The 26,716-nt window shown below is 58.4% G+C and overlaps 1 protein-coding gene across 4 annotated transcripts in view; it reads right to left on the bottom strand.

Moving 5' to 3' along the window:
- Positions 1 to 26,716, bottom strand: part of ZMIZ1 (zinc finger MIZ-type containing 1) — a 219,918-nt gene that overhangs the window by 27,940 nt on the left and 165,262 nt on the right. For all 4 annotated transcript variants that reach the window (XM_070433065.1, XM_070433063.1, XM_070433062.1 and 1 more), the window contains exon 8: positions 4,317 to 4,461. In XM_070433065.1, the coding sequence (XP_070289166.1) occupies positions 4,317 to 4,461 (145 nt within the window). The remainder of the gene's footprint in view (positions 1 to 4,316; positions 4,462 to 26,716) is intronic.

Below are 26,716 nucleotides of genomic sequence, written 5' to 3'. Positions count from 1 at the left end.
CAGAGTGACAAAGACAAGACGTGTGTGTGTGTGTGTGTAGGGGTGTCCCGAGGCTCCTCTCCTCCCCCTGGCAAGTCCTATTTCACCAGCAGACATGCTCAGCCCAGGCCAGAGGTCCTTGGCATTTCCCCGCTGCCCACTGGGCAGAGGGAGGCCCGAGCCCCCAGGATCCGAGAACCCCATGCCTAGTAATCCTGCCCAGGTCTGCACATCAGACCCGGCCTCATGTCTGAGCTGCCCCAGCCACAGCCCTGCAGCCGGAACTGCCTCAAATCCCATTCCTCCTGCAGAGGCACCTGTGCCAGGAGCCGCGTGCAATCTCAGCGGTGTTCTCCTGCCAAGCGCCTTCTAACACAGGGGGCAGCTAGCTGCTTTCCCACCTCTGTACCTCTTCCCAGCTGGATGCTTTGTCCCCACCCTGAGAAATGCCACTCCTCCTCCTCCTCCTCCAAAGGCCACTTTCTTCAGGAAGCCCTGGCCATGTCCACTCACTCCTCCTGCTTTTGGGGTCTGCACGAGCCCCCCTGCCCAGGAGCCCGTTCTCGGGCTCCCTGTTCCTGGCAAGATGCCTGCCCACCCACACAGGACTGAGGAGCCCTTGCTAATCAAAGTGCCAGGGAGAAACAGCGCCGACCGTGTTCATCCTCCGAGGGCAGCGGGGAATGAACGAAAGCGTCCGTGCATTAAGTCTGACTGCCGACCACCTACACGTGCTTGTGGCCAGAGGCGCCTGCACCCAGGAAGTGGGCGGTCCTGCCCTCCAGAAAGAGGGACAGAGGGAGGTGAACGAAGCCACTACTCTCTGTGCCTCAGTGTCACCTGTAAAATGGGGACGGTACTGCCCCTCCCTCCAGAGGTTGTCATGGGGATTAAGAGAGCCCACATGTGTAAGGCAAAATGACTGACTCCAGCACATCTCGGCACCCCAAAACCGTTGGCTGCGGTTATTGTTGCTCTTGTTATGATGTATGTAGTGGCTTCTACACGCAGAGACAATGTGAAGTGACTTTCACTTAGAACTTGTTTCATTCCTTTAAGTGAGCTCAACGGAAGCCTCTCTTAGGAGCTGAGGGTCACTGGGTCCCAGAGCTCAAGGGCCAGGGCGCCGTGGGCCCGACCATCCCTCCATCTGAGGGGGCTTAGGATCCAGTAGGCAGAGCTGCCCCTACAAAGATGGCTACAATGCAAGGAGGCATGCGCAGCGAGGATGACCGAGAACGGGACAGCTTCGGGGGGCTTCCCGGGGTGTCATCTTTGGGAAGCCCCCCTGCATGAAGGGACAGAGGATATGTAAAGTTTGGCCTCAAAGACAGGCTGCAGAGAAAACCCAAACAGTGTCCCAGGAAAACAACACTTTCTACATCACATCACTAGCTTGGGCCTGAACTCAGTTTACAGGCCAACGTTCAAGGGCTCTGACTTAACATTTTTGAGGTTAACATTCAAATGGCACAGGGAGGCCTTGCAGGACAGTGCTTACCCATCTGGGCTCTGAACTTAACTTTTTGGGGAGTTTTGGCTTTGGTACTGGTGATTTCTATGATCTGGGGCATGTTACTTAAGTCAGTTTCAACTTTCTCATCTGTAAAATGGGACTAACACTCTCCCAGGATGAATCATACAAATACAGGTAAAGTTTAGCACAGTACCTGGCGGACAGCCCCTGTTCAACTGTACTTACATTTTTCTCTCCCTTTCTCCAGCCTGACTGCCCTGTAGAGCAATCACTTGATGATACACTGAAGGTGCTTGGAAGTTTGGCAAATATGCTATCCATGGGAGGAGGCGTTATTATCATTCCTGACTGTTGGACATATCTTCCACGCCTCTGAGGCTTTCCTTCGTGTTCCTCCATCTTCCCTTTTCTATCTAGTGAACTCCTACCTCTACTTCAAAGCCCAGCCTGGATACTCCCTTCTGTGACTCTCCTAAACAGGACCAAGGGAATTTTCCTGGTTCCCTCAGCACCTTTTTCATATATATTATAAAGAGCTCTTCACACTGCAGTGAGAGTAGATGGCTCATAGGTGTGTTTGCCAGCTCCATGGGCAGTGACTGGTGTTTGCTAAATGTGGGAAATGAGTCAAGCCCAGGAAGAGGGAGGGATGGGTAACCTCCCGTGGCAGTGTCTGCAGGAGGGAAGAGGAGGAGGGCTGAGTTATTTCTTCCCCTGCACTTCTAACAGCCACTTTATTTGGGAGAAATAACGAATTCCGATTAAGGGCATTGTCAGACCCTAATGAATTTCCCCGATCCAGCTCTACTGGCCCCGTCTCTGTGCGAGGCTGTAGTGTTATCACTAATGAAACACAAGGCAGTGAGGAGCCAAAGCCCCCACCCGCTTTAATTTAGGGGAGCCATTAACAGCGCTCTCCATCATCACAATTACTGGGGCTTCTTTCCTCCCCGCGGTGAAGCTGAGAGGAACTTGTGCAGCTAACTGCATATTGGAGGGCCTTAAATTTTTTTGAATAGGAAGGAGGAAAGGAAAAGATCCGTGCATTTTGGCAACCTGGAACTGATGGAGCAGGATTTATGAGTCCTTCAATCTCGCTTTCACTTACTGTTTCTTTTTTAAAAAAAATTTCTTGGGGCAAGAAGAAGGGTTCATTACAAACTGAGCTTTTAGGTAGGTGTGCAAACAGCTAAAAATAAAAGTGGTGAAGGTGGTGTGATATGACCAAGGGAATTAGACCCCTTCTTTGTTAGCTGACCACGAATGACCACATTAGAGTCAGATGTCACCAGGCTGGGGTTGGGAGAATAACAACTAGTCCAGTGGGCTCCCTGGGTGCAGGCCTGGTGACGAGCATGTAGGTCTTGTGCTGCTGCTTTTTCACTTCTACAGATGAGGAAACTGAGGCACAGAGAGGTTATGGAACTGCTCCAAAGTCACCCAGCTAGAAGATGGCAGAGCTGAAAGTTGACGCCCGTCAGCCTGGCTCCTGGGCCTATGCCCCAACCTGCTGCAGTGGGGAGCACCAGCACCCCGCCCAGGTCCAGGGGAGCACCAGTGCCCTGCCCAGGTACAAGGGGAGCACCAACACACTGCCCAGGTCCAGGGGAGCACCAGTGTCCCGCCCAGGTTCAAGGGGAGCACCAGTGTCCCGCCCAGGTTCAAGGGAAGCACCAGCACCCTGCCCAGGTTCAAGGGAGCACCAGCACCCTGCCAGGTTCAAGGGGAGCGCCAGTGCCCTGCCCTCTCCTGTGGGGGTCGCACACCCCTCATCCTTCAGCCTCAGAGTCTTCCCCAGCAATTTCAGGCTTTGATTGTAATCAAATTAAGAATGTAAACAAGATTTATTAGGCTTTTAATTACCTTTGCAGCACTGATTTGCATACGAACAATGTGTCAATCACAAATGGCGTTTTTAACCACTCATTAAAAATCTGGGAGCAAAAGGCAGAAATGCTTGCTGGCGTCAAGTCCGGGTCACAGTGCAGGGGCTGGGAGGGGTCCTGCTGCCTGGTCGCAGGCCGGAGCCCCTTCCTGCCCTGGGCTGGCCTCTCCAGGCTTCCCTTCTCCTGGGCAGGGCTCTGCACCTCCTACAGCTCCGTGGTCAGGACCAAACAGGGAGCGAGTCCAAACGCTGCTTCCCAAACCCTAAAGCTCTACCCAAGCCTGTGGGTACTCCAGGTTCTTCCTGGCCACTGGTACCCTCAGGGCCGCCTCGGGGCCGCAGTGACCTGACCTTTCCTGACACCTCCTCAGGGGGGGGCCTCACCTGGAGGCACTGGCCCCAACCACAGCCTGGTGCTGTGGCGCCCACCTCTGCCCTCTGTGGCCTGTAACGAGCGTGACTGCATGACCTGAGCTACAGAAACCCAAGTCACAGAGTCCCCAAAACAGCCTGGGCATCCAAGCTTCCAGGGTTTCCTCACCCTCTCCTGTCTGCTTGTCCTGAGAGCCCTCAAGCAGGACCTGAATCTTCAAACAGCCAGGCACCTGCTAGCACCAAATCCTGAACATCCCAGGTCCCCACGCTCACCCGGCCCACCGTCTCCTTATGAAAAGGCAAAAGGAGCTTGTTCCTCCACGCCACTCGGTACAGGTGTGGAGGAGGATGGTCAGAACCGGCGCTGATCTTCCCCGTGAAAGTGCAGGTCACCCTGAACAGCGTGGGTTTGGACTGCGCGGGTCCACTGACAGGGATTTTTCAACCGACCTGCGCAGTCCAAGCCCGCGTCATGCAGGCTGCCCCTGAGCAGCCTCCCGACAGTCAGCCTGGCCACCTTCCTCCTCCTGAACCTCGAGGCCAAGCGTGCCTACCACCCAAGCAGCCCCTGGCCCAGCCCTGGGGACACTGCCCTCTCACCTGTGCGACAGAGTGGGTTTCATGGAGCTCATGGAGTTGAGGGGGGGCTGCATGGGGAGTTTCCCGGGGGGGTCGCTCTGGCGGCTCTTCTGATGTCGCAGCAGCAGCAGGCGGCCGAGCTCCTCGCACCAGGAGGACAGCAGGGCTGCAAGGACAGAGAGGACGATTAGTGTCACCTCGGCCACCACCGTGACGTGCCTGCCCCACCTCACTCTCCCAGTGTTAGCAAGGCTCCCCACTTCTGTGTGACACCAGGAGGGTCACTAAGACTGCACAGGAGGCCTCAGTGTTCTCACCTGTAAAGTGGGACTAACACCTCCCCGAAAAGCTTCTGTGGCTGTAGGAGCAGCTCACAGGGGGGCCGATTTCAATGGCAAAGACGAGAGGCAAGATGGTGGAGGGGATGGCAGAGACAATGCCAAGAGGAGACCAGGGGGAGCCAAACAGCACGGCCAGCTGCCCCCAGGCGTCTCAGTGAAGCCCACCCCCAGACTCTGGACAGGCAGCTCGACGAGGCTTCTCCCCGGGTTGGGGGGGGGGGGGGAGTGGGAGCCCAAACCACAAGGCTGAGACAAAGCCCAGAGCTTCCCGGAGCCTGTGGACAAGCCCAGGAGTGCCTGCACCATTCTCCACGGAACCCCTCCCGACCATGGACTCCCCGGAGCAGGTGTGCGCACAGCTTCGGTCACAGCTGAGACCGGCCCTGCACTGCTGGCACAAAGCTGGAGACGACAGAGGACTCCCAGGCCAGAGGGCTGCCCAGGGGTGGGGTGGGGTGGGAGCTAAGCCAGAGTCTCCCAGGGGCACCAGAGGCAGGAACGCCTGGGAACCCTCCACATCCAGCCTTAGAGACGCCTTGAAAACCAAGAGCAAAGCAGCTCTAATTAACAGGGTAGGAAGGTGCCCATTTTCTTTCATCCGTCACTGTCCCAGTGTGGCCACCAGGGCCAAAAGCACCCTCAAGGTCAGCATGTCTGGTCAGTCTTTCCGAAGTGCAAGAGTGAGCCGAGGTTTGGGGAGGGAGTGAGGAGTCAGGAGGGCTCGGCGGTCATCAGTTTGCTGTGTGACCTGAAGGAGCTGGCAGACCCTCTCTGGGCCTCAGTTTGCTTGCAGGGGAGAGGAGTGATGACTCTTGCCCTGATTTCCTCCCAGGGCTGTGGTGAGGAACAGATGTGGGAACTGCTGAGACTGTGCAGAAGCCAACGGGAGGGTTGGGGGGACCGCACCCTGGCCATGCCCCACTCCTGCCACGGGCACGTCACTCAGACTGATCTGATAGCTCTGGAAATAGTCAACCAGGCCAGGTGGCCAGGGACCTTTGGAACCCAGGACTGCTTCAGCCACTTGGCTGGACAGAGTCCACTCCCTCATTTCCAGGGTCTCCCATCCGAACGCTGTGCAACATGCTTCTGTGGCCTTCCCTCGAATGTCCCGCATGATCCAGGATGTCAGCTACTATCCCCATTCTACAGACGAGACGACTGAGGCTCAGGCAGGCAAAGTCACTTGCTCCAGCAACCAGTGAGGGCCAGACACACAGTTGGTGCCCCTGCCCCAGTGAAGAGTCAACATGGGGCCAGAATGTGGGGAGGAGAGGAAACCCTTCAAAAGGCAAACACCAAGCAGCATGGCCTCCAGCCCCTCGGACGGCATCGCGGGCCTCGGCTGAGTCCACCCTTTCCATGTTCAGCCGGCACTGGGGAAAGATGCTGGAGTGACCGGGCAGCTGCCACTTCAAACCGCTCAGAACCTGAATAGGGTCCCCCATCAACAGGGCTGGGAACCATCTGAGACCCTGCCAGGCTCTGGCCCTGCCTGTGGCCCAGGAAAGCTCTATCAGGAGTGGGGAGCAAACGGGGCCCAGCATTTGGGGAGCAGCGGGTCCTTTCCTGCCCCTCACTGAGTGGGCAGGGTCCAGGAGGCGGTTTTTGGACCAGCAGAAGCACTCCGCCCATCCAGTCCTGCTGTGAGCTGCCAGGGAGAGAGGTGCCCACGTTCCCATGGGCAGGCTAGGGCCCAAGGTCAAGGGAAGGGCAGTGGTTCTTACAGGGAATGGGGCAGAAAGGTGAGCATCCCACCTTCTCAGCTGTGTGGGGCACAAAGATGCCCGCGGGGGCCACAACCCAGCATGTGCCCTCTCCCAGTAGAGAAACCGTGTCTCGCTCCAGGCCGGGGTGCCAATGGGCCAGCTATGTCTTAAAAGCTGTGTCCTGCCCCTTCCTGCGGGGCTTGCCTTGCCACCACTGCACAGGGAGGAGGGCACTGGAGAAAAGCCCCCACCCTGGCCTGTGTCTGCTCAGAAACCGAGTGGGCGCCCAGCACACGGCTGCCGCAGCTGGGGGAGAGCAGCTATTCACAAACAGAAATGAATTTCTAGATTGCGCCATTCTTCTCCCAGGCCCCTAGTTACTGCTTCTTTGTGCGGGGGGCACTGGGCATCTGGAAACTCATTTGCACGCCAAGCACGAGGCGCTGGATCACAGCGATGCAGGGACTGCTCGGCTGCCAGCACAAAGGACGGCACAGATGGTGCGCCCGCTGCCCGCCCTGCCCTCCCACCCCTCCCAGCCCTCGCTCCTCGTGGGGGCCACCGAGCTGGAGCCGTGCAGGAGGCATTCAGAGCTTTCCTCCAATGACACAGGCCACCCTCCCGCTTGGTCAAGGACCGCCCTCATCTTCCTATCGCTAATGGAGTGTTTTCCTTAAAGAGGAGAAAATGCAGGGAGGCGGGTGGCGTGGTCGGGCTTAGATGCTGTGACAGATGGGGTGTGTGCATCAGGCAGCCAGTGCACAACACAAATGCCAGGGCAGCCACGCTCCTGCAACTAAGAGGGACAAGATGGGGAGCGAGGAAGCAGCGCCCTCACCCCTGGGCCTGAGCACAGAGGCCCCCCGGGCAGACACACGGCGGGGAGACGCATCCGGGTGGGAGAGGCGCGGCAGACAGACCCAGTGCATGCTGTCATCACGGCTTAAACCAACACAGGCTGTTCTGAGGCAAATGCTAGTGAATGACAGCGTGTGGGAATCTGCAGCCAGACAGGGAGTCTGGGCGCTGTCAGAACCAGCAGGACCGGCAGACAGAGGCAGGTAGAGATGACACACACAGGAAGACAGCCCAGCGGGGTGGGTGTCCAGGGCTCCGGGAGTGTGTCTGCATGTGCCCGGGATCTGGCTGTCCTGCGTGTCTCTGCTCTGGGCACGCGCTGGACTGGGGAGGAGTCCCAGGCACGAGGAGTCCCGGGGTGGGGAGGGCGGTGGGCAGGCCTGGTGTGGTGTGCACAGAGCACACCCGTCACGGGAAGAATTTCAGGGAGACACTGGCCGTGCAGGCAGGGTCAGGAGTGTCTCTCCGACTGCGCGGGGAGCCACCCTTCCCTCATCCTGTGAGCGCCACCACTGAGAACTACATGCCCTCGGGCAACTTACAGAAGCGCTCTGGGCTTCAGTGTTTTGATCTGTTAAATGGGCACAACACGCACGCACACTCCTTAAGGCAGCGGTTCTCAACCTGTGGGTCGCGACCCCTTTGGGGGTCAAACGACCCTTTCACAGGGGTCGCCTAAGACCATCCTGCATATCAGATATTTACATGACGATTCGTAACAGTAGCAACATGACAGTTATGAAGTAGCAACGAAAATCATTTTATGGTTGGGTCACAACATGAGGAACTGTATTTAAAGGGCCAGAAGGTTGAGAACCACTGCCTTAAGGTTATTCTGCCGTCTGAAGGACACTAACACGCATCACGTGGTTAAAACCGTGTCTGGTGCGTGGTGAGCACAGTCCTCGCAAGCGCTGCGCGAGGTCTCGGGAGAGCAGAGGGCACATGTGCGTATGTGCTGTTCTCCGCAGGCAGCGAGGTGCCTGTGACTGAGAGGAAGCCATCCCAGGCCCCTCCAGAAGGTGTCAAAGAAGCCCCGAGGGACACCAGTGCCACAGCACCCAGGAGAAGGAGGGGAGGGGAGGGGAGCACAGAGGGCAGGCCGTGGGCAGCAGGGCTAAGAGCCCAGGCTCTGGAGTCCCACAGACGGGACTTGGAAGCTGTGTCCCGCCACTCAAGCGGCTTCACCATGTGGCGCTGCGATTTCCCATCTGTGAAATGGGCTGAACAGAAGCTGCCCGCCTCAGCGAGTGCACCTGAGCCGTAATGACTGCTGTCAACCAACCGCAGGGGTGTCCAAGAACGGGAGGGAGGGTGGGCAGAGACCACAGCAACAGCAGCCCCTCAATCCAACACCCACCGCCGCACCACATAACACCAGGCAAGCTGGGAGGCACCACCTCCAGGACGAATCTGCAAGACCTGATCCCAGCTCTGTCTCTGCCACCCACATGGCCCCTTCGGCAACTCATCTGACCGTCCTGTGCCTCAGTTTCTTCGTCTCTAAAGTGGGTGGTGGTAACTCCACTCCCACGCATAGCTGTAAGGAGGAGCCAAGTCACTAGGGAGAAGCGCAGGAGCAGCACCAGGCAACACAGTCGGCGCTACATGCGGGCTTGTTCCAAAGGCATTAGTGGTATCGACCTTGGCTGGCAGCCGAGTGGCCACCAGGACAGACGGGGCCTTGGCACCTCTGTGCACTCTGACCACACGGCAGAGCACAGAGACACATGAACTGGGTGGCGTGAGCTCTGAAAGTCACAGGTGTGTGTGTGGGGGGCCTCAGTGTGTGGGAGGCCCCGGCAGACGACGAGGACCCCCCGCAGCACTGTGAATGGGGCGAGCAGGGCAGGCTCCTTAGCGTCCAGAACAGCCGCAACCCTGGCCCAGGTTTCATTTGGCCCCATCTTGAGCCCTGGCCTTTAGCAGCCAAATTCTAGAAGGCCACATCCACAGGGGAAGCAGGAGTCCCGAGGGGTCAGTGGAAGGGAGAGGGGACTCCAGGGCGGGAGAAGACACGACGGCTGATCTCTGATGCTCCCACTGCCGACACATCTCTCCAGCCTGTCGAGGAAACCCCAAGTGACCCAGGGGTCCACTCCAGACCTGCCCCGGACGTCAACAACGCCGGGCACCTGCCAGCAGCACGTGCCTCACGGCAGATGCTGTGCCCTGTGTGGTCTGCACCAGGGGGACAGGAAACAGTGGTGCGTGAGACCAGGGGCGGCGCGCCTTCTATTCCTGGGCTCCGGGAGACGGGTCTAGGGGCCCTGCACCAGAGGACACCACGCTAAGGCACCATGAGCTCCTCTGGACAAGAAATGAAAGTGATGCTGGGCCCGAGAGTCAGAGGGGTGCAGGACGCATGTCTGAGGGAAGGCACCAGGGGAGAGCCCCAAGATTTTCCTGGCCACCCCCCCTGGCAGCCCGCAGTGACTACAGTGTCCTTTAGGGACCAGAAACAACAACAACCAACAGATGTAAGAGTGAGGGCAGGTCTGCAGTGGAGCCCCGGGGAGGCTTAGCCCTGGCCGGGCCCAGGTGTGCCCCCCTTGGGGACAGTGACCAGCCTTGCATTTGCCTCTGTATCTGCAGCTTCCGGGAGAGCAGCCGCCCAGGCTGGGCTGACCAGATGGACCAGGGCCAGGGCCACATTTTCTCTGTGAGGCAGCGGATGGAGGAGCCTGCATTCCCGACGTGGGAACTGCGGGGCTCCAGGTAGGGAGGTGGAGCTGTGTTTTCTAGAGCAGCTCTTAGCCAGGGGACAGGGAGCAGCTGGGGGTGGAGGGGAGACAGAGGCTGGGGTCTGAAAGCCAGAGCATCAAAGAGGAAGACAAGCTCACTGGGTACGTGTGAGAGGCTGTCCCTTCCAGGCTGCACTCAGGCTTGGAAAGGGGCCAAAACCAGAGGCAGCCATCGTGGCCACAGGAAAAACAAGGCAGCTCCTCCCGTGGAGGCGAGCAGGGGGAGGCTAGCTGGCCTGGATGCTCATTCCCAGTCAGGTCTGGGCATCAGGAAGGGGTGGAGTGGCAGTGGGCCATCCAGGAGGATTAGCAAAGGTGCTGCCGCCTGGGGACGCCTCGCGCAAATGAAACAAAAGCGTGCTGTATCAAAGAGCCTCCCAGCTGCTAACAGGCTGCTGCGGGACAGAGGAGCAGTGTGTGTGAGCGAGAGAGGGAGGGGCTTCCAAGACCCAGGATGGACAGGGCTTGGGTGCCCAGGAGGCGACCTGCCAGGCATGGCCCTCTCAAGCCGTGCCCTGGTGGAGGGGGGAGGGGAGTGGGGCAGAGAGGGGTGGAAGGAGGTCCCGGGAGCATGCAGCCGGGTTCACTGCCAATGAAAAGCACGAATGGCACTTTTTCAAATGCTTCCTCCCCATCCACTTAACTGAATCCGTACAAATGGCAGCAGAGCACGGGGGTCCCATTCCCAGGGGGAAGTCTGGCCTGGCAGCTGGGGGGCCTCACCGGGGAGTCAGGATGAAGAACCAGGCATCCACGCTGGACTCCTCCCTCTCCCCCTGCCTCCCTGACCCAGGAGCCTGTGCCATGGCCACTGGATTCCCAGGAGCACCTCAGCCAGCCCAGGCGATGCCCCTCCAGTGCCCTCTCCTGCAAACACCCTCAGATCATCATGGCCTGCGTCTCTGCAGTCTGTCCCTTCGGCTTCTTTTCTGTCCCCATCACCTGCTGCCGCTGTGTCTGTTCTCCCCTGAATTATGACAAGTGTGTCCCAACCTTTCTCTCAGCCTCCAGCCCCGCCTCCCAGCAACCCACACTCCAAGGACCTTTCTGATCACACCCTCAGAGGCGGTACAGGTGGACAGCGGGGCTCAGCGGTTACCTGGGGAAAGCTGTGGTGTTCTACAGGGGGAACAGGAGCCCCGAGGCCACAATGGGATCCGAGGGGTTCACTTCTGCCACCCCAGCACCCAGAGCAACACCTGGCACAGGCTATGCAAACACACGACTGAGGGACTGAAATGAATCACAGCTGGATAACCCAAAATGCAAAGGACGGGCGAGCGGGACAGACACTGGGCACGCTGTGCCTGAGACCCAGACCCCTAGGGCAACACCTGCGACCTGCCGCCGTGACCTTAAAACCTGCCGGCAGCCCCCCCTTCCTCCAGGGCAGGGCCCTATCCTCAGGGGCATAAGCCCTGAGAGAAATCCCTTCACGGATGTGTACAGAGGCTAGTGCTTCATCAAACACAATCTGCAACCAAGTCAGGTGACCCGTTTTGTGACCTGCAGAGCCATTGGTGAGCCGCCAAAATGGGGACTGAAGGTAAGCAGTTGACAGAAACAACAAGGTCGTTTAACTTGGGAGGCCGGCTGCAGCCCTGGGTCCCCTCTGCTCAGGGGCTGGCCCCGGTCTTCATGCTAATGGTGTCTGCCCACGTGGCCTTCCCACAGCCTCGCACCAGGGCTCCCGGGGGACGCTGCTGCTTCTCTTCCTGCCTCCCCAGCCCAGGCCACACCCTCCTACCCTCTGATCTTCCTCTTTCATCTCCCGAACACGGAGACCTGGGACCGCTGCCCAGGAAAGCTTGGGGGTCAGGATGGTGGGAACTCCTGCCTGCACCTGGGGACCAGGGTTCCAGACTCCAGACCCGTGCAGAGGAGAGGTGAGGCCCCAGAGGGGAGGGCGAAGGGGGAGGACACGGGGTTGGAGATGACAACGGCCTGGGAGAGCCTGTCTCAGCTGTAACGTGAGGCGACAACAGGAGGACCCTCTGCTCTCAGGCCTGGTGCGAGGAGCCCCAAAATGAAGGGAAGGCCCGAGTTTTAAAGCACATGTGAGAAATGGCTAGCTTCCTGCCAGAGAGTCTCAACTGGAAACCTGGGAGCTATAAAAGGCCGGCTACCTGCTGCCTCCAGAAGGCAGCGTGGCCAACCACTGTGCTCACTGTGCCTGAGACCCGGACTATCAGGGTAACTTGAACCCAGGCTGCTCAAACCCCAGCTCAACCCCTTAGCAGCTGTGTGACCTGGGGTGCATTACTTAACCTTTCCGCACTCTGGTTTTCCCTTCTGTAAAATGGGGATGATAAGCATTACCAGCTCCTCGACTGTCATGAGGATTAAACAAGCGAATACACATGATGTGCTAGTACAACGCCTGACACAGAGGAAGGATTATATAAGAACAAACTGTTATTTTGTTGTTGATATTGAGCACATATCCCTTTAGGATTAAGACGCGTCTGTCTCCCATCTACTGTGCTGCTGCCCAGATAAAATACAATTCCCTTCACCCATCTCCAAGAGGACCGCAGTGCTCACATGCCTGGGGCCCAGCCTGCACCGGCTCCTGCATATGGGGCGGGCAGTGCTGCTGCCAGCACTGCTGGGCCCAGGGTTCTCCCTGCCAGGCACTCGGCACTGAGGGGAGCCCGGGCCCTGGGAGCTGCTCCCCTGCCATGCAGTGCAGGCGGCCAGTCTGGGCCAGTCCTCCTGGGAGCCCCGGGCGTGGCGCTGGGGTGGACCTTGCAGCAGTCCTCCCCATACGGGGCCTGCGGAATGGCACCAACAAGGGGCAGGTCACTGAGGCCTGGCCCCTCCTAGCCCGCATCCCCCATGTGTCCAGCAGAAGGTGGGACTGGGACTGAGCCAAGGGCAGAGCTGCTCCCACCCCCATGCTTCCAGCAGGAACCGGTGACCCGAGCCTCCCCCACCCCCGCACACAGCTCTCCTTAGCTGTGCTCTGTGGGCCCGCCTCCGCTGGGCGCCCCCAGAAACGGAAAAAGAGCCCCTCCCTGCCATTTCTCTCGGGTCATCTCCTCCCAGGAGGAAACAGCACAGGATGCACATGACCAGAGGGGCGGGTGCCGGGGCAGTGGCTGCTGGGCCTCAGGAAGCCAGGTGCCTGTGCCATCATGACCACGAACCCAGCGGGGCAGCCGGGGCCACGTGGGCATGTCTGTGAAATGGAGTGGCACTCCCCACTGTGGACAGTGGGGACCTAACGGGGTCAGGAGGGCGCACAGACAGCCTTTCATTTTCCCTACAGCCTGGCGCCCTCTGCTTCATTGAAGCCCACAACATGCACGCCGCGAGGGGCAGGCCGAAGACGCTTCCTGTCTGTTTACGAAGCAGAAATCGCAGCCCAAGGGGAGTGATTCACCCCTAGTCACACTGCAGGACGGATTCTGCTGCCGGCCCACAAACCTGTGATGTCACGCATCTGGGAGCAGGCACAGCCCCAAGACAACAGTTCTGTGCTCCCGCCCACCTTCCCACGATTAGGCAACCTCCCAGCTTCTTGTCCCAGTTTGCTACCAACTTCCTGCGGGGCCTCGGGCAACTTCCTCTCTCCGGGCCGTATGTGAAAGACTAGGTGCTGGGCTCTCTGAAGTCAGGTGGCCCGGGACTCAGCCCTGGCCTCACAGTGGGGCCACATCTCTCCAGCTGAGGTCAGCCTCGACCCCTTCTCAATCCTGCGGGTGCTGTGGGATGAGCGGCCCATCCTCACACCTGGACTGGGCACTCCCCCCAACCAGGTGGGGGCTGTAGATGGGAGGGGCTCCAGAGAGCTCACCTTGCCCAGGTGCCCGGTTTCCTGAGGCAGAGGCCCAGAGTGGGGAGTATCTGCTGAGGCCTGACGGCGGTGTGTGCAGGACCAGGGGTGACGGGAGCTGGGAGGGGAGGACGTGAGGGGGAAGGCTTCCCCCTGGTTAGAGGAAATGTCTTTTCTGGAGGGTTGTAGGTTGGACTGTGGGGACAGTAGCTGACCCTTGGGACATAAAACCAGAGAGGTTTTCCTTGGGGACATCTTGCTTTCCTGCAAAACGGCCGTATCACAGCACCCAGCCGCACGCTGTCCTGAGTTCCAGCTACTTCTGGTTTTTCTAGATCATTCCCACACTCTGCTCCCTGCTCTGCCATCTCCCATCATGGTGTGGGCAAGAAAGCCAAAACAACCCTGCCCCTTTCCTGCCTGGCCGCCTGGCTGCCCCACATGCAGGGAGACCGAGCGGGTGATGTGTGGCCGGCCCAGGATGCATCTGGAGGCTCATGGCCCACCCCACCCTGCCCCGCCCCACTGGGCCCCACCTGCTTCCCAGTGGTTGGCAGGTCCTGCCATCTCAGGTCCTGAGGTCCAGCCCAGCCCGAGAGGGACTCTGGGCCATTCCCTCCCTCCAGGAACACTCGTCCGTTCCCACCCCCCTCCCCAAGGGATGCCCGGGTTGGCAGGAGCTGGGAGTCTCAAGGCGTGTGAACTCACCCTGGGAACTGAACTCTGGGGACCTCAGAGCTGGCAGGGCTGATTCCCAAACCGGTTTGGCTGTCCATCCCTCACCCAGGGGAGGCTGGGCCTGCTGAGCAGGCGACTCAGCCTCAGAGAAGTCAGCCAGGCTGAGCCTGTCCGGGCTGAGGCTTTGGGAAAATCCCAGCCTGGAAAACTCCCCGCCCACCTCCCACCTCCCACCACCATCTGAACCTTCCTGGATAACGCAGGTCCAACGAAAAAACACCCCGGAGAAGCTCAAGGTGGGCAGTTTCGTCGGAAAGAGAATGCTACCCTCCTCCTGTAGGTGCGCCTCCGTCCTCCAGCTGGAGGGAGGGGCTCGGGCAGGGGCGTCGGTCAGCGTTGCTGTCCGGGGAGACCAGCTGGCAGGGAGCTGCCACTGAGCACCGTGTCCCCTCAAGGGGGCTGGGTCACACACCCTGGCCCCTGGACTCTCACAAGCCACCGGGTGGTAGGGGTACCACAGGCCCCATTTTAGACATGAGGGGTGACACAGAGAAGAGGGTAACCTGGCTCAGGGAACACCTGAGCCTGCAGCAGGACAAGGGTGGGATCTAGACCACCTCCGCTGAAAACTATACAGCATTAATAGCAAAGCAGGTGTGGAGAGGGCTGGGGCCCTGAGCCACCCCACAAGAGACTGAGGCCAGGAGACCTCTGTGCCTACCCCCCATATTCTGAGAGGACGTGGGTTCCAACAGGACAAGTCCCTTTGGCTACCCCAGGACTGACCAGACTACCCATAGGGGGCGGGGGTGGTGGTGCTGAGAGTCACCAGTCTCCCCACTTCCAACTCATTCCGCAGCAGCACCTGAGCAGAATGGAGGAGGCCAGAGGCCCAGCGCAGCGAGGATGCTCTCCCTATATCTTGCAACTCGCCCCGTATGTTGCAAGACAAGACCCGAGCCACACCTGCCCTGCCTCTGCAGCCTGGAGCCGTGCCCCTCATTCCAGCAGGCGCCACCTGAAGAACCCATTTTCTATTCTGTACGTGTAGTTTCTCCCGGGGGCTAAACACCACGGCCCATACTTGCTCTCAGGGAGCCAGGGGGTAAGGAGGGGTTGCAGGAACCCGCTTCTTCCCTGGTAATTGACTTTTCTACGGCTTCCCAGCTGGGTGCGTGCAGTTTGGCTGTGTCCTCCCGCTCCCAGCATAAGGAGAGATCGGAGTGAGGCCAGTTCCTTCCCAAGGTCACGGAGACCCAGAGTCTAAACACCACAGCCTTCATGTGTGCTGGGAGGCCTAGCTGTGCACTCCCTCCATCCTCTCTGGAGCCCATGTCCAACCCCATAGCTCTCAAATGGAAGTTTCCTCCCCCCGCACCTCCCCTGCCAGCCTGCGAGTGAAGCAGCATAGAGGCCGTCCTGGGTCCTGGAGCTGAGACTACCCAGGCGCCTTTGTGTCTATAGAGGAGCCGCCTGATAAACCTCTCAGCCCTGAGCAGTGACAGGGTGTGTGCTGCGGTGACGGGGTGGGACAGCAGCTGGGGCGGGCATCACCTTGTCAGGTGACCCTTGATCACTGAGAGTTGGGTTCAGGTCACTGCTCTTTGAGAAAGCAGATTCAGGAAAACCTGCTGACGGGACCCCCAGCTCTCCTGCCTCCCACCATTTGCACCTTACACTCCTCCTTCCCCTGGCTGAGGTACCTGGTTATCTCCAGAGTCTCGGGTTCCTGGTGCAAGAAACACCGTGAGTGCTTCTCCTCCCACTGCAGGCCTGTGAGCTGAGGCCCGAGCCAGCCGGCTGCCTTAGGGGCAGAGGGACTCCTCTAGCTGCAGTCACTCTGCTCACCAGGCAGGTGTTTCAGCTCAGGGACACGTGAGCCGGCCCCACGGGCGTTCAGTGGCAGGTTCAGATGCTCCTTCTTGACCCTGCACTGTGGGTTCTCCACCCAAAACCACGGGCAGGGTTTCCCCTCTCGTCCATCTATCCAGCAAGAGCAGTGGATGGCCTGCCTGAACATTTCACGTTTCCAAGTACTGGCTTCCTAGTTGGTCACGCCACCCCTTTTCCAGGAAACCCCGAGTGCGAATGTTTGAAGGAGCCCTGGAACCCACCCATGTCCGGCTGTTACCTCTCCTCGTGCCCAGCAGGGGTTGGCAGGGGCTGTCCCAGCTGCCCTAACACCAGCCTGGCCTCCACTAATCCCACAGAGCTCTCCTCCACGGCAGGGGCACCTGTGCATTTTCCAGACTACTTGTCATTCTTTATTTTATTTAATGTATTTCTTTATTTTACTTGTCATTCCTTAGCATGCCATCTACTTGTTTTAGCTACGCAAAGGTGGACACCATGCCAAGAAAACCTGACAGAAAGACTGAATTTATAGAACACGGGGTGGGGGGTGGGGGGGGATGGGGCAGAAAACGAGAGCAGAGCTTTCCCCCTGCAGAAGCGCCTTTACGTGACGAGATGATTCTCTGTGAGGTTTCTTTAAATATCTAGCTGCCTTGTTGCAAAGAAAATAAGAATCATTTGTAAGGGTTCCATTTACATCTAGTGCTTCCTGGCTGCACCTGTGACTCAGGGTGTAGCACACCTGGGTGACGTCTGGGTGAATGTACGTCCTGGATGGTGAGGTCCCAGGGCAGGACTGAACCACAGAGGTCTCGCCCGGGGGTTCCCAACTTAATCTGCGCATTGGAATGATCTGGAAGCTTGTTAAAATACAGACTGCTGTGCCTCACACCCAGGGGGCTGTGTGGTTCAGTGGGTCTGGGGTGGAGCCTAAGGCGTTACATTTCTAACCAGTTCCCAGGTGATGCTTGTGCTGCGGGTCCGGGGACCCCGCTTTGAGAAGCACGGTCTAGAATGGTGGGTGAGCTCAGTGGTCATTTGCTGCATGAACAGGGGGTGGGGTGGGGGAGAGGAAGGAACCACTCTTCCCTCGGCCCTCTAAGTTCAGAACGCACACAAGCTCTCAGACCAGGAGAGCCATGTGCTTGGCAGATGGTCTCCGACATCGCTGCTGACCTCCCTGATCTCCGCATTCAAGGCCCTGGGGTTCTGACCTGGACTCTCTTCCTGGTTTTGGTACAAAAGGAAGAACACGGGGTGGGGAGTCAGAAGAGGGTGCGCCCGCCTGGCTGTTACCTACCCACTCTGAACTGTGTGGTCTGGGGCAGAGCCTGGCAGGCATGTGCACCTGTGCTTCTTCACCTGCATGTACCTCTCTCACCGAGTTGCTCGAAAGGTGTCCCGGGGCCATCTTGACAGTGGCCCATACGGATGGAGAACTTGCTTCAGGCTAGGCTCTGTTCTGAGCACTTTACATGCATCGGCTCATTCAAGACTCTCTCCTATGAGGTCACTAGTATTGTCTCCCCATGGAATTTCTCAGCCCCACCACTTGCTGGTGTCAGCTGTGTGGCCCTGCACCCTCCCTCTGGGCCTGCCTCCTGGTGCTGAAGGGCTGCGTTAGGCCCCACAGACTCGCTCAGCAAGCTCACTCAGCACGCTGAGGCTCTCAGGAAGCAGCCCGGGCAGCTGTCATCACAGGCGGGGGACAGACAGCAGCCTGGGCCATCTGCAGTTCAGGCTAGCTCCCCACTTCTCCTGCAGAGCGGCTGGGGGAGGGAGCATCATTTGTTTAGGTCTCTGCAGTGTTTAATCACCACCCAGCTCTCCCACCCTCTCCCCCCTCCAGCGCCTGCTCTGTCCCTGCAGGAAACACTCCGTGCCTTCTGCCTCTAATGGAGGCAGTGAAAAATGAACACGGCACCCAGAGAGAAGGCAACACCAGGCAGGGAGGGGGAGACCAGCCGCCCGGGTCCTGACACCACTGACCACCTGGCAGGGCCCCAGAGCAAATGTGACTGCCTCCCAGGGAGCGGGAACACAGAGCCCGGGCCCTCCTGGGCCCTTGGAGCATCTGAGGCCAGGAATCCATTCTCTGCTTCTCCCCGAAGAGAGACAGGCCATGTGCGGGACATGTCCCCACGAGGGGCAGCTGCAGGCCAGGCAGGAACACCACACATGCCTCCTCTTCTGAGTTTCTTTTCCTGACACTCCCCTGGAGTGGGGATCACCACCCCATCTCACAGGAGGGAGCTGGCGCTCAGAGAGGGACAGCAACCACAACAGGCAAGTGGGCACTAATTATTTTACCTAATCAAAGCACTTTTTATTTATTTAAGTCACACAAAAATCCATTCTCCATAGAAAACTAACATTGCAGGTAGATTCCAGAAGAGGGATTAGGCCCACTTTTCCCATTAGATCTGATGGTTCCACCTCACCGTATCTTGTGCCACCCTCCCTTAACTTTTAACTGTTATTTTGGAGAAGTTATGTGTGAGTGCGATTAAAAATACACAGAAGTAGAAAAAGGATGCACACTGAAAACTAGTCTCCCCACCCCAGGCTCGCTGCCGGCTCCTCTCACCGGGGAACCACGCCCGCAGCTTTGGGGTTTCCATCCAGAGCTATTCTGTTGTTTACATGCAGCACAGCCTTTGCAAAGCCTGCCTGCCAGGTCCTGGCCCTGGACACCCATGTGGTTCACCCTTCCTGCGCGTCCTTACTCTTTCCTGGCGAGGGCTTCCCTGACCTTTCCAGCTGATAAACTGCAACACCTCCCCCTGCACCGACTCCCTCCCCAGCGCTCGCCTGCTATTCCTCCTCCAGAGCATTGGGCATCTTCTACTTCCTCTCGTATTTACTCCCGGACAGCCCACTCCCTGCACTGGGAGAGCTTTTGTTCCGGTGCAGGGTTTCCACATGCTGTGGTCACTGCCACATCCTCGCGGCCTGGAACAGTGCCTGACACATGGGCAAGAGTCAACACCAATGGATGGCTGAGCATGGGCCTGGCACGGATGGGCAGATCCCACCCTGACACAAAGGGTGGCGTGTCATACATGCTGCTCTCAGCCTCCTGTGGGAGAATGCCTGTTTCTCCTTGCCTCTCCAAGGACCCAGCCTGGTCTGAGGCACACAGCACATGGTCAGAATGACTGGCTGGAGACCTGACCCCTACCTCACACCACAGACCAAAATAAATAAATAAATAAATAAATAAATAAATAAATAAAAGGCAATACAATACATTGTCTAGAAGATGATATAGGAGATTATCTCCATGACCTTGGGATTGGGGAAGATTCTCAAAGGAGCCACAGCAAGCACTAATCAGGAAAAGATGACAAATTTTCCAACATTAAAGCCAACAACTTCTGGCATATCAAAATACTCCATTAAGAGAATGAAAAGGCTAGCCCAGGGTGCCGGGGGAGTCCGAGAGAGACGGAAGCCATGGTGAGGCCCAGGTCCAGGGCTCTAGGGAGTCAGCTCCTCAAGATGGTCTGCAGCCACCTGGGAAGGCTGCTCGAAAGAGGTGGAGGTTGACTCCGTCTCACTCGTCTCCCAGATCTTGCCTCTTCTGCCTCCTCCCTGAGAAATCAGAGGCTTAAGACAGACAGGAGCCCCAGCCCCCTTCCTGCCCCACGCAGAGACAACCAAGCAAGAAAAAGCAAATTCAAGAGCCCAGGAGCCTGGCGGCCTTGGCAAGTTTGGCTTGACAGGGCAAGAGCAGTTAACAAAGCTCATACCATCCATCACTTGGCCCAGCCATTTAGATACTGGACATTTGATTAAACTAATATGGGTGGCGGGGACGAGGCATGGCTGGGCGCTTCCTACCCTCGCCTACAAATTAGACCGTCTCACCCAATCCGATTACCTTGACTGCCACATTTATCTCAGGCACAGGGCCATCCATCACTCCTCACAGCTGGCCCTGTGCCTCCTCCTGCAGGAGGGGAGGGGAGTGCCCTCAGTTCCAGCAGGCGGGGCTCACTCAGCCGCTCCTCCCTTCGTCTGCTCCACAAGTGAGGCCCTTATCCTCACCCGCACACCGCACACCGTGAAATGGGACAACGGAGCAGCGCTGTCCAACAGAGCTTTGCAGGATGGAAACTTCCTGTCTGTGCTGTTCTGCCCGGGAGCCACCAGCCCGTGTGACTAGTGAGCCCTTGAAAAGTGGCTAGTGTGGCTGAGGAGCTGAGTTTTACATTCTATTTAACTTGACTTCATTACATTTAAGTGTAAACGGCCACGTGGGGCCCTGGCTCCGCCGTCAGACACGGAGGATACAGTGGTCGCTGCCTTTCTGGGGTTGTCTCGAAGGGTCAACGAGGCAGCTTGCAATGCCTGCACGTGACCAATGCTCTCCATAGGCTGGGCCTGCTCTCCTGGAAGGGAGGGCTGCACTCTGAGGCCGAGGACAACAGCAGCTACTCTCTGAAAACCCTGAACTGACAACGTGGTCACCTTTGCCATCTCACAGTCCAGCAGGTCAGCAGGCCCCGTTTTAAGGAAAAGCACTGAGGCACCTGGGTAAAGATGGCACAAACCACACAGTGGCAGAGACAGGACTCAAGTCTTTGTGGCTCTGCCTGCCCACTGGACACCTGGTGACCTAGGAGACGCACAGCAGGAGCAAGGTTCAGGGTGGGGCAAGTGAGGACAGGTCTGCTGGGCAGGAGGGGGTGGCAACCTCTCCCTGGCACTGCATTGCCCAGCTTCCCTAGACTGGTATCCTCCTCTCAAAGCCAGCACCGAGGAGGGGGGTGCCAGGCACAGGGGTACCCCAGAGTCACCTCTAAGCCAGGCCCTTCCCAGCATGCCCCAGTCCGTCAGTCCAAGCCCCAGGGCAGCACTGAGGCCCCTCCCAGCACAGGGCAGAGCCGGAGTAACTCACAGAATTTTTGGTTCTAAATATACCAACTCTAGATGGGCCGGGCCTGAGGCTTTAGCAGTGACCAGGGCAACCAGACAGTGAGCTTCAGGGGCACTTGGACCAGTGAGAGCTCAGGGACACCAGGCTGCCTCCTGCTTTACAGGATGCCAGTGAGCACAGGCTGGACTCGAAGGCTGGCAGACAGGGGTCCAAACCAGCTTCTGGGCCCAGGAATGAATCTGAGAGCTCTGGGCAAGCCGGGTCGAGAGGTGCTAATGAATGTGTGAACAGAACGCAGCACCCCACAGAGCCTGTTCACATGATTGGTATTGTCGGAGGTCTCAGGGCAGGTCCAAGGTCAGGGGAGATGACCCCCACCCAGCCCCGGCCCCGGCCCCAGCCCAGCCTGCGTCCTGCGGGCCTGGGAAGGCTGGCGAGGGCGGCACTCCAGCAGGGGCCTGAGACTTCATTCCTCAAGGATTGACTGTGTGACCTGCCATGGCTGCGTCACCCCGTCACCGTTGGGGTCTCCTTTATCAAAAACAAGCATAAAGTCACAAGCGTGTGCAAACCCTTCAGTGAGGATCAGAGGAGACATGCAAAAGCACTTAGATCCTAGATGTGAACAAATCTGCTAGAATCTAAGTGTGCCAGTGGGCAGGCTTCCCAGTAACTTCAGAGCGGCCTGACCTGCAGAGAAATAGGCTCCCCAAGGGAAGACAAGCCCCGCAGAAACAGCAGGCGATTAGGAGTCCGGTCTTCCGACACTTGAGAGATGTCCCGCTGGCAGCGGACTTCCCACAGGACCAGAGGCCGGGCAGAGGCAGGCAGGTCACCGGAAGCATGCCTGGTGGGCCCCCTCGGAGCTTGATGTAGCCGTGCCTGGCAAGCTCCCAGGAGTGGGTTGACCTGGCCCACGGGGCTGGGCACTGTGGCCTGCAGCTGGTCCAGCTGCAGGAGGAGTAGGCTGCCCTGGATGGAATGTAGGAGGTTCCTGGCAGGAAATCACCACCAGGCTGGGAGATGGGGGAGGGAAGGCAGCAGGGTGCGAGCCAGACAGGAGAAGAGCCTTCTGGGACAAGGTGCCTGGATGAGCCAGAGGTGAGATGGGATTTGGGGAGAGTATACCGGGGAGCTGAGGAGGCCTCCCTGGAACACCTCCCCCGAGATGCACCCTTCTCCACCATCTCAGTTGAAGGTATACTTAGCCACTCACACATTAGTATAAATGAGTTCACAACAAACTGTGCCAAGACGCGCAAGTAATTGAAGGGAAAAGAATGGGGTGGGGGAAGACGGCAGGCAGCTCTCCCTAGCCAGCCACTTCCTCAAAGGCAAGACTCCGAGATCTCCCCAATGGAGACCCTGCTGCTGGGATCACCAGCATTCCCTCACCCCTCCCCAAAATGCCAACACTCTTTTGTTGCCACTTAAACCAATTTGGGGGTAATTCTGCAGGCAATTGTCTTCCGATTTACAATGCGGCTCAGTGATTGCATCCAGGCTGATGGTTCAGGCTGTAATTGTATGGTAATCACTTCTGTTTATGATCGATGCGGAAATCACTATTGTTTTCCAGCAGGCTTGTTAAATCAAAAAAGTGCAGGGGTGGGGAGGGAGGGTTTATTTTTGTGAGTTGGGAGCCCTGAGAAAATGAAATTAAGGAGAGCAATCCAATGTGGGGGGTGGTGGTGGTGGTGGTAAAGGCACTCTCATTGGCTCAGAACTGAGACAGAGGGAGGGACACAGACAGTGAGAGCGACAGGAAGGGCCAGGTGGAGAGGCAGAGGCACTCATGGGTAGAGACATGGGGAGGCAGGCAGGAAGGCCCAAGGAATGGCCAGGCTTGGGACAGAGATGGTCAGACCCACACAGGACACCCCGACAGACCCCACTGCTCACAATGCAGAGACGCCACGAGAGATACTAGGAGATCCCTTTGACACACGCCCACACGTGACCAGACCTGCCCTCACCACTCCTGGAGAGGTGGGGACAACCAGGTGCCAGGTGGCAGGCCAGACACTACCTGCCCATCAGAGCTGGGGTGCCCTACCTGCCCCATCTGGGATCTGCCTGCCTTCTCCTTGCCCTTACCCAAGACCGCCTGAAAATAGGGTGGCAGATGGCACCTGGGGGCTCAGGTGGCAGGAGTAGGGCAGTGTTGTGGGCTGAGCTGCTGCTGTGGGGAATGGAGAGCTGCCCACCTGGCGGGCAGAAACCCGAACCTCCCAGAGGCTGCAGGGAACAGGCTTGGGCTGGGTGAGGGGCCACGGCTCCCAGGGCAGTCACGGGCACTCCATGGCACCACAGGACTAAGCCAGTCCAGGCTGGAGGCCAAGGCCCTGTATGGAGTGAGTAGGCACCAGCTGTTACGCGCAGCTCAGACAAACCTCCCGGTTGCAGGCTGAGCTTGGCTACGAGGCATATGCTTTTTCAGCTACACACCCTTCTTCCCCAGCAAAAGTGCAGGGAGACCACGCACGCAAGCACTGAAAATCACGACTGTGGCGAAAAACACCAGGTGTCTGGTTTCCAACGCCTGCAGGCCGCCGCCCTTCGCCTCTGCCAGCTCTCCTTGTGTTGCTGCCCCTCTCTGTCTAAATCGCCCTCCAGATTCCATGGTTCTGCCTCCTCTCCACAGAGCCTTTCCCATCCAACTGGACCTTCCTCTCCCGGGCCCGGGGGACCGAACGTCAGGCTGACGGCGATGCAGGACTTCAACGGCCCACAGGACCGGCTCAGTGACTTCGGCAGCTTGCTTCAACAGTCACCGGGGACTGGCAGGCTATCCCCTAGCACGGTGACCTCCCAACGGCTAGAGTGAGGCTGGCCCCTGAACTAAGGTGCCCCAGCTGCCTAACTGGGGTCCCGCAGGGCATTCCAGGCAGCCGTGGAAAACTTTAGAAGGGGAACAATCGCTCCAATTCTACTTCCAGGATTCAGCCTAAGAAAACATGACTTTCCCCGGGGAATCGGCTTCTGGAGAGTGTACACAAACAAGTGATGGTCTTCAACATTCACAACAGAGCGGCCACAGTGAGGGTTTCCATTACACTGGAGTTGCCTCAACCGAGAGGGACACGCCAGGGTGGAGAGCACATGTGTGCGTGTGTTTGTGTGCGTGGCCTGGGTGACCACACAGGGCATGAGGGATCTTTTATGGGGTCACAGCCTCATCCTTGCTCTGCTCAGGGATCCCTAACCACACCCCAGATCCTGCGGTCTGACCACCACACTGGCTCAGGCTTGTCGGGGAGTCAGGGGGAGGTCTCCTGGTGGGCACTAAAGACACACTCTGAAGGTGAAGGCCAGAGGTGGAGCGTGAACTTCACCCTGACATTCCCACCCCCGCCCGCAGTTCCCTCTGCTCAGTGTTGATAATGACAGCAGCTCCCCTCTCAGGAGGCTGAAGAGCTCTAGAAACATCGCTATTTTTACTTCCTGCTCCAACCTGTAACCCTGACTCCTGCTGACTTAGCACCCTGAAGTCTGGTCCTGGGGTGAGCAGTTTAGGGGAAGGCCCCTGGCCAGGGTGTTCGCCCTCCCTGCACCGTCCTCCCCCAGAGGGGAAGAGCAGCCCAGGTGAGTTTGCAGGGCTGCCAGCAGGATAAGGGGGACCTGTTCCTGTCCAAGTGGCTGCGCCCAGGAAACAAGGCTGTGAGGGCTCAGAGGCCCAGCCTACCCCAGGTCCTTTAATCCTGGTGCTAAGTAGGGTAGGAATCAACAACCCCATTTTTCAGATGGGGAAAGTAGAGGCCCTGAGAGGCGAGGAGTGGAACGCACGAGGCCCTCTGACTCTGCAGGCCTCCATACAGCAACAGTCCGAGAGTCTCTGTCTGCAGGGTGCTCTGAGAATATTCACACAATTCTTCTGCCATCCCCGAGACAGGCAGAGAGGAAGCTGTGGCCAGCCAGGGCCGATTTCCCGGGAAAGCCACGGAACGCCCTTCCCTGGAGGTCTAGGTCCAGTCATCTTCCCAAAGATGGGACAGGCCTTCTGGGTCCGCACCAGTGGGCCTTCCCAGGCCTCCCCCAGCCCCGGGAGCCGTGCCGTGAGCAATGCCGCTGTGCCAGATGCTGGGCAGAGGGGAACGCGCCCAGAAGTGTCCAGGCCTCAGAGTGAGCCCCTCTCAGAGCCCCAGGTCTGCCCCCTGGTTGGAGTGGGCTAAAGGCCCGCCTGCACAGGGGAAGGCAGAGGCCAGGCCAGTCATGGGACGCCCCTTCTACCTCAGCATGACGACAGCAGCTAACGTGAAATGCATCCTTTGTGCCAGGCACGTGGACTCGGTGGTCCTCACAGCAGTCTCGTGGCCACTGCTATTATCATCCCAGGTTCTGGGTGTGGAGGCCGAGGCATCGCAGACCTGCCTGAGGCCACACAGACTGGCCCTGCCTCGCCCTTACAAGGTGGGAGAGATGACGTGGGCACCGGCATGCCCAGAGGAATTGCGACGTGTTCACCTCACACACCACCCAGCTCCCACGCCACAGACACCCACCAACACCGAGTGCTAGCAAATCTGCACAAACCCGTGAGAACACCTCCATATACACTCAGCCTACAGTCATCCAACATGTAAGTGCCCTGCACGGGTCCAATAGGACACATGCATGTTCAGTTGCATGGGTACATGATACACGTGTGCAGATGCAAACTGCACATCACATTTCCAAAACGTTCCATCTTATACTCCTATTCTCCAGTCCCACCTCCCCCCGCAATGGGCTCACCCCACTTCACTCCCAGGCACACGCACAGCCCTGCACACCCACTGCCTTTCCTCCATCCCCAACATCTTCACCTGGGGACCTTAAGCTCCCCGAGGGCAGGGACCCTGTGTTTTTCACATTCCCACCGATCCCACCCAGAGCCAGCTCTCCATTGTTTATTCATTCGCTCAAAACATATTAGTGTACTATAGCCCATCTGAATGCAGCACATCCAAACTTGAATGAGCTGTAGCCATGAACTTGAATACAATGTTCCTGCACAACCCAGGGCTGGACTGAGCGCTGTAATTACTGCCCCGTGAACCGCGAGGGGCGCAGGCATGGACATTAGTGCGCACGCAGCACGGAGGGTGTGTGATGCAGTGCCCAGCAGGACACTCAGCCCCTCCCGTTGTTACAACAGGCCTACTAGGTGAGGGCGCCCCCATTTACACAGGAGGTAACTCAAGTATCAAACTCTAGGTCGTCTGGGTGGGGTGCCAGCAAGGCCGGGGGTACCAAGTGCCTAAGACCAGGGAGGTGTCCTGCACACTCCTGTGAGAGGGGACGGGCATCCGGAAGCCCCGCCTGGGAAGAAATCTCCATCGCGGAGACAAAATGTATTTCTCAGGAAAGTTCAGAGCCCTGAGAGGCCTATCCGCCTGCCGGTCCCGTCCTGGGGAGGCTTAATTCCGCGGAGGGGTGGGGGTGCTGGGCTAGAGGGTGGCTGGGCAGTGATGCCCCTCACCTGTGGCAGGAGCCTGACCACCAGGGTGCCTGCTGCTCACTGTGCCTTCGGGCAGGGCACAGAGGGTGGAGGACCCACCCCTGTTTCAGGTCAGAGTGGCCTGGGCAGAAGCCAGA

This window comes from Myotis yumanensis, unplaced genomic scaffold, assembly GCF_028538775.1.
Source record: "Myotis yumanensis isolate MYYU_CA2020_CCGP unplaced genomic scaffold, mMyoYum1.0.hap1 SCAF_13, whole genome shotgun sequence".
In the NCBI taxonomy this organism is placed as follows: domain Eukaryota; kingdom Metazoa; phylum Chordata; class Mammalia; order Chiroptera; family Vespertilionidae; genus Myotis; species Myotis yumanensis.
The sequence above is the reverse complement of the archived record's forward strand: the minus strand, read 5'-3'. Positions and strand labels throughout refer to the sequence as shown.